At 35.8% G+C, this 6815-nt stretch overlaps 1 protein-coding gene across 1 annotated transcript; it reads left to right on the top strand.

Moving 5' to 3' along the window:
- The first annotated feature begins 3296 nt into the window (after nucleotides 1–3296).
- Nucleotides 3297–6728, top strand: LOC102235650 (glutathione S-transferase Mu 1-like). Its single transcript, XM_005801329.2, has 8 exons — nucleotides 3297–3445; nucleotides 4511–4586; nucleotides 4674–4738; nucleotides 4836–4917; nucleotides 5043–5140; nucleotides 5236–5331; nucleotides 6058–6168; nucleotides 6387–6728. Exons 1-8 carry the CDS (start codon nucleotides 3410–3412, stop codon nucleotides 6483–6485), a joined length of 663 nt encoding a protein of 220 aa, XP_005801386.1. The 5' UTR covers nucleotides 3297–3409; the 3' UTR covers nucleotides 6486–6728.
- Nucleotides 6729–6815: the final 87 nt, after the last annotated feature.

The following is a 6815-nucleotide window of genomic DNA, read 5'->3' as shown; positions in this document are numbered from 1 at the left end:
ACAGATTACCATTTTGAAACCTTTATTTTTGGTAGGTGGTTTTTGGTCTTTCTGCAAAGTGACCACATAATTTTTCTCTACATCCAAAAGCTGTGGGTGAATAGTTATTCTGTCAAACAGAGTTGGATCTGTCTTGAAAAACAGAAATCCATTTAAAAGAAATTGGTGAAGCAAATCTTGTTTTCTATGTAGTTTGCATGTGGTCTCTGTACTCTCTGAATACTCTTGTCCTAAACGTGCATGTAAGACTTACTGGTGACGCTAAGCCACCTTAAGCTGTGTCTGCATGATTGTTTGCCTTCATTGCTTACCCCACTGTGGAGTTGGAATAGGCTCCAGCATGGAAGCATCTCTCTTTGGATGGCAGCGTTATTGCACTTTAGGTTTCTTACTTGGTGGCTTTACGTCCGAGATTTTGTGCTCTGTACATTTTATATAAACAGGTTGTAATCAGAGGCAATGCTTTAATTGTTGCCCATGAGCAACTGTGGCAACATAGCTAACAAATCAGAGAAGCCTTCACACACATCATCTTCCTTGATTTTATTAAAATTCTCTAACTTAAACTTGAACAGACGTCAAATGAACAAATAATTTTGTTAACTTTGATGCCCTTGCATGTCATTCACAGTAACTTCTGTTGAATGTAGTTGCTGTCAAATACAATAAACAATTCACGCAATAACACCACCAGAATTTCTTTACCAATGTCCTGCAAACATAAAGATGTCCAAACTTAAAAAAAGGACAAAATCTGTTTTATGTGTGCAGAAGAGGCCAGCAGGATTAGATTACAACCACAGAAACATGTTAGATGATTGAGTTTCAATCATGTTGTACCAAAGAGAACGTCTCCATCTTTAGTTACCTGCAACATTTTGTTATATATCTTATTAGTGATTCATAAAGGTAGAATGAGGACAAGTCAATATTTGGTCCTAAAGGAGAGGGATACTACACTTCTGTAGTAAAACATTATACTAGATTTACAACTCTGTATCGGCTGATGGTTTGACCTTTGATTGCCACCATGTGTTCCTTACAAAGACATCTAAATACATGTCAGCTGTACATGGTATAATCTATTCCTTAAGTTTACACTCCTTGCACATATAGAGAAGTGCCAGATTAAAAAAAGTTATTTATAAACTGATAATTGATGAAGTGCAAAATCATTTTAAAACTCCTGCCTTATGGATCCTGGTGTCACTAGGGCTACTTAAAATCTAAATGTTTCCTTTTTGAGAATTGTATATCTGTCATTTGTGGAGTATTATCGTGTCTGTTAAGAATAAATATAATTTATGCTGTTAAACCTTAGTATTCAGTTTGTAATGTGTCTTTGAGGTCAGTAAATAAAATAAATGAACGGAGCTAATATTGAGCAAGCAATACGTAAACAGAGCAAAGTAAGCTTCTGTTTATTTATTGGTTTTACTTGTTGATAGCTCAAAGAGATGGGATGACATATTTTTCTTTGTCAGCGATTTAGTGTTTAAATAAAAGACCCGAATCATATGCCCAAATAAATAAAACTGAAAATCTAGAAGTTTTACTAATACTTGCTTTATTCTGCTAAAGTTTTCTTTAAATGCACCCAACCTCCAAGTAGACAAGGGATGAAAGATTAATCAAATTATCTTATGAAAGACAAATAAAAACAATGCAACCAAATTGTAACCAAGCTCATACATCTTCTCTGTCAGCTGGTCAGTCCATCATTATGATTCCTCTTGTCTTCTCCTCTTTGCACTGACTCAGCACTCAGAGCTCAGAGAAGTCAGATATCATTTTGAACACATCTCCACTTGAATAAGCAGCATGTCGTAAATATTGCACTTAAATAATCTCGAGAGCCCTAGACATAAAGATTATGTAGTTAAAAGTTATGTCACTTGAAAGCATTTTGCACAGTTAAGGTCCTTATGGTAAAGTGTTTAAATCAGAGTGTGAATATGGATGTTCAAGGATACTTTTTGTAGAATCATATTCAGTTTCTTGTAGTTCTGCACGAAGCGACATTGAGACTTGAGAAACCTCTTCACTAAATGCACTGAGCAAACCAACTTGGTTTGAAATGATTGTTGAAGAAATGTTATTTTAAAATCGGGCCACTCCAGCCTGCCGTAGTTCTCTCACAAATATCAATTTGTTTAGCTAAATTTTCCTGCAATCAATGCAATGTTCTTAATCTGTTATTAAAACACTTTGCTGCAACGGCAGCATAGCAGATTTTTGATTAATAACATTGCAAATAAGAGAAAAATAGAAATGGGCAAGCGCAAGAAAAATGCCGTATATGATGCACCAGGAAGCTTGTGTTTTAGGATGGCAGATTTTATCTTAAGCAGTGATTTAAAACAAAATAAATTGAAAAAGAAATAATGACATGTTGCTCTACTGGTAACAACCCTTCATATTTTGATACATTCAAAAAGAAAATTGCCAAAAAATGTAATTCTTCTGAATGCAACACTTAAAAAAGTGTTTCATTTGTGGATGAAAAGAATAAACTTAACAGAAAAACATTACAGACCACAGTTGAACTGACAATTGTGTAAATCAAAGCTTCTTCATTTAGAAACTGAAATGAATAATTATTTGCTTTACATTGTTCTATCATACTCTTTGGATTGCTTCATCTTATTAGGTCAGCAAACTGTGACTAAGCACAATTTTGAAAGATATGCTGAATCACGTGGCACAGCCATAAAATGTTCCTATCTCTTTTATAAGCAAAAAAAAAAAAAAAAAAATGCTGAGTAAACATGAGCTTGCTTGTCTTATCAAAGCCATGCATGTTATCAATTCTTGTGTGGGCTACAATCCAGTGTGACCTTGATTTTCTGTCTCAACAGTCCAGGCTAATACATAATAAAGTTTGGGAAAAATTAAAAGGGATGAAAATATTCATCAGTCATCATCAGTCATCAGTCTGATTTTTCAAACAGAATGATGATTGGTGAAGGAGTCTCTGTGCACCCAGAGTCATAACTTCACTCTAACCACTCTGAATGCCTCCTCTTTCACTGACTCTCCACTTCGTTTTGTACAATGCTGATTTAGTTTTCCCATCCATGCATGTTTCAGATCCCCAAACCGACTAGCAAACGCTTGAATATCATTTTGATCTGAAAAAATACAAGAAGAAATCATTTACAGAGAAGTAGCCAGTTAAACAAGGTCAATCATGAGTCAGCACTTTTCTTAACTCAGCCGCTCGCACTGTGTACATACACAGTTGCCCATCGGCTGCCACCCCTCCCACCTCTTCCTCCAGTTGGATCACAGGATATAAAAGACTTTGTTTCTCCTCTCCTTTTCACTGCCAAGCAATCCTTCTGCAGCAGCGCCAGCAGCAGCCCCTTTTCCTCTGAGCCACACTCCCTCCAAAAAACAGGGAATCAAGATGACCATGATACTGGCCTACTGGGACGTCCGAGGGGTAAGTAAATACTTTTGCTTTGAAAGTATCGGTAAACCTTGATGTTTTTGCAGCTCTCTAACATATTGTGCATATTGCAGAGCAGCAATCAGAGCGAATACATTCCTGATGGTCCATCTCTGCAGGCATTTGAAATAGCTGCTATCACTTTACTTCAGCAGAAGATGCCTCAGACTGTTTTTACTATGCTTTTATGGACACATTAACTGAGAGGTGTTTCTTTATGGCCAAGCAATTCGGATCAACTTTCGAAAGTGTAATTTAACTCTAAAGCACACTTGTTGCTCCATGGGAATAAAATTCACAAGGCTTTTAATCTGCACATAACCCTAGAAAAAGTCTTAGAGTTAGTATTTTTATTTTACAGTCTACAGTGACAGCATGAATCTTATAGATCCAAAAAACTAATAGTAAATGTGTTTCATTCAATCAAATGGCACCAAACTATCACTTCTAATAAAGACTACACTTAGCATTTTTCTTATTTCACATAGTCCTTGCAAAGTGGGACCAACACAGTGATTACAATGATAGCATAAGCAGATCAATTTAAATTCTTTGCTTATTTATATTTGCGAAACTCATCACTGTCGTTTTTGCATACCAATAATTATCACAGAAAAGACAACCCTGTGAAGCCTGCGGTGTTTTCTCCTAACAGACCAATCAGAAGCCTTTTGGTTCTCTGAGATGACATCTATGCAAGAAAGGTTTATTGCATAACTGCCATAAATGCCTATCTGTAACAAAGCTGCAGATATGACATAGTGAGATACAAGCTCATTGTTCTTTGCAGTAGCTTTAAATACTTTCAGGAAGATTATATGGTTTACATGTTTACGTTGATAAAAAAATAACTTTGATTTTGAAGAGTAATGGTTAAGCATAACCAAGGAGTCAGAAGGTCTTTGTTTCCTGAACTAAAAATATTTCAAAGAAGAGATTAAGCTTCATCTTGGTTTGTGTGTCTTTGGTTATGTAGTTAACTGTGTGTTGGCATATCCTCTCATTGAACTCTTGTGAAAATCTCTAAATTGGTGTAACCTTAAACTCTCTTCTCTGCAGTTTGCCGGACACATACGGCTCATGCTGGAGTACACCAAGGCCAACTACAAGGAAAAGTTTTACGTCGTTGGTGATGGTAATCAACATTTATTTCAGCTTAAAGATATATCACTATTTAAAACTTATTTACTTTGGTAATTTAAATCCCATTTTTCTCTGACAGCCCCAGGTTTTGACAAAAGTTGCTGGTTTAATGAAAAATTCAAGCTTGGACTTGACTTCCCCAACGTAAGGGAGACTTGCATTTTAATTTTACTTTTATTCTGGGATATACTTAATGTTTCTTGTTTTTAATAATAAGGACAATATTTACATTTCAAAATAGCTGCCTTACCTGATTGATGGAGACAACAAGGTCACACAGAGTATGGCCATCCTGAGATACCTCGCACGAAAGAACAACCTGTGTGAGTATTATTTGTCAAAAATAGGAATTTTGTTTGGGAGAGTCCATTCATTCACCCACAAAATACATACATTTTGAAGTTGCAGATGTTGCCTGTGAGCTCTGAAAACTTTCCTCCTCAAACAGGTGGAGACACAGAGGAGCAGAAGATGAGAATAGACATGCTGGAGCAGCAGTGCTTAGACTTGAGAGCCAGCTTTGTGAGGATGTGCTATGTTGACCTTGTACGTATATAACTGTTCAACTGTGCAATATTCAGTCTTACTTAATAAGTCTTAATGTCCTCTACTGCTAACATAAATATATATTCTGAAATCAGGAAGGTCTAAAGCCAGACTACTTGAAGGCACTGCCAGATGCACTGAAGCTGTTCTCTGACTTCCTGGGACAGAGGAAGTGGTTTGCTGGTGACAAGGTAACTTATCTTATAAACATAAAAGAGTTAATAGTCAGCTATAAAACAGCCTGCAACAGGTTTTTATTTAGGCTTTTATTGATTTTTATTATTCCCTCAAGGTTCTTGCCCTGGGAAGCTAAAATGACAAATCCTAAAGTTGATATGTCAAAAAAGAGGACGATCTGTTATTATACACAAGCATCGGCACACTGGATGAATACAGATCTGTCCAATATATTGAATCAAAAATTGCTATCACAGTTTCTAATTTCACAATAACAAAAGATTGCTTGGAAGGTCGCAGATCCAGAGATTAGCAGTAACCCATAGAAAGCTCAGCAAAAATATTGCAGACATTGTGATCATGCAAAAGGAGTTTACCTAAGAAAATGTGGATTAATTGTCATACAAACTATATCATAATAACATTGTACAATAATCTTGCTATGTTAAGTCTTCCTAAAATACAAAAGAAAATGTGTCTTTTGCATTCCTTGTTCTTGTGCATGATTTTATGCTACTATCATGTTCGAAATAAATAAGTAAATAAAATTGTACAACCCTACATTCATCCAAAAATCACCACTTTTGACACAAAAAAGCTAGGCACTGATCTCTTATGTAAATGTACTCGCTAACGCTGCATCAAAAGAATTATTTTTGATTTATTTACATAATCTGTCAACTTTACCTTTGACTGCAAATGATAATTTTAAGTATGTTGTATCTTTTCTTTTAAACTAGCTCACCTATGCAGACTTCATCATGTACGAGATACTGGATATGCAGAGGATGTTCCATCCTCCCTGCTTGGATAATTTCAAGAACCTCAAAGCTTTCTTGGACCGTTTTGAGGTAAGAGAACACTCTGCAGTTTAAATTTACAATGATCTGTCCACCACCGTGGTAATTGCCCCCAGGTTTGTTCTGTGACGCCTCAATTATTAAGCTTAAATAAGTTCCTCTCAATGTTTTTTTCCTCTCCAATCTTTCCAGCAGATATGATGAAATATAATTGATCAAGTCGGGATTTACGGTAAAGTGATGTTTGTTTCTTTTGTATTTTGTTTTAGGCTCTGGACAGGGTTTCTGCCTACTTAAAGTCAGATAAATACATCAAGGAACCCATCAACAACCGCATGGCACAGTGGTCATTCAAGAAAGTGAAGTAAAAGTGAAGAACAACAGCTGTACTCCTGGAAGACATGATAAAAAGTTTGAGAGTAAATAAGTAGAATTTGATTCAACAATTAATTTGCAACTCAGAAAAAGTCGTCATCAACAGGTGGATCAACAAATCAAGTTTCAGTATTTTCATACTAATGCTACAATGTTAGGAAAAGTATGGTTTGCTTAAGACTCTTTTTACATGTGCAGCTTTTTGGACAGATTAAAGTAAATGTATCTACTTTGAACTTTGCTCTGGCTTCGTTCTTTCTGTTTGGGACTCAGGCTAGATGTTACATTTTTACTTAACACCACTGAGTAGAGACTAAATGAAT

This window comes from Xiphophorus maculatus, chromosome 1, assembly GCF_002775205.1.
Source record: "Xiphophorus maculatus strain JP 163 A chromosome 1, X_maculatus-5.0-male, whole genome shotgun sequence".
In the NCBI taxonomy this organism is placed as follows: Eukaryota; Metazoa; Chordata; class Actinopteri; order Cyprinodontiformes; family Poeciliidae; genus Xiphophorus; species Xiphophorus maculatus.
The sequence above is the reverse complement of the archived record's forward strand: the minus strand, read 5'-3'. Positions and strand labels throughout refer to the sequence as shown.

What these genes read in the sequence shown, in the direction of transcription:
- LOC102235650 (XM_005801329.2), top strand. Translation starts at nt 3,410, where the DNA reads ATGACCATGATACTGGCCTACTGGGACGTCCGAGGG. An exon ending in TTGGACTTGACTTCCCCAAC is followed by an intron (nt 4,739 to 4,835) that starts GTAAGGGAGACT and finishes ATTTCAAAATAG; the next exon opens with CTGCCTTACCTGATTGATGG. An exon ending in AGTGGTTTGCTGGTGACAAG is followed by an intron (nt 5,332 to 6,057) that starts GTAACTTATCTT and finishes CTTTTAAACTAG; the next exon opens with CTCACCTATGCAGACTTCAT.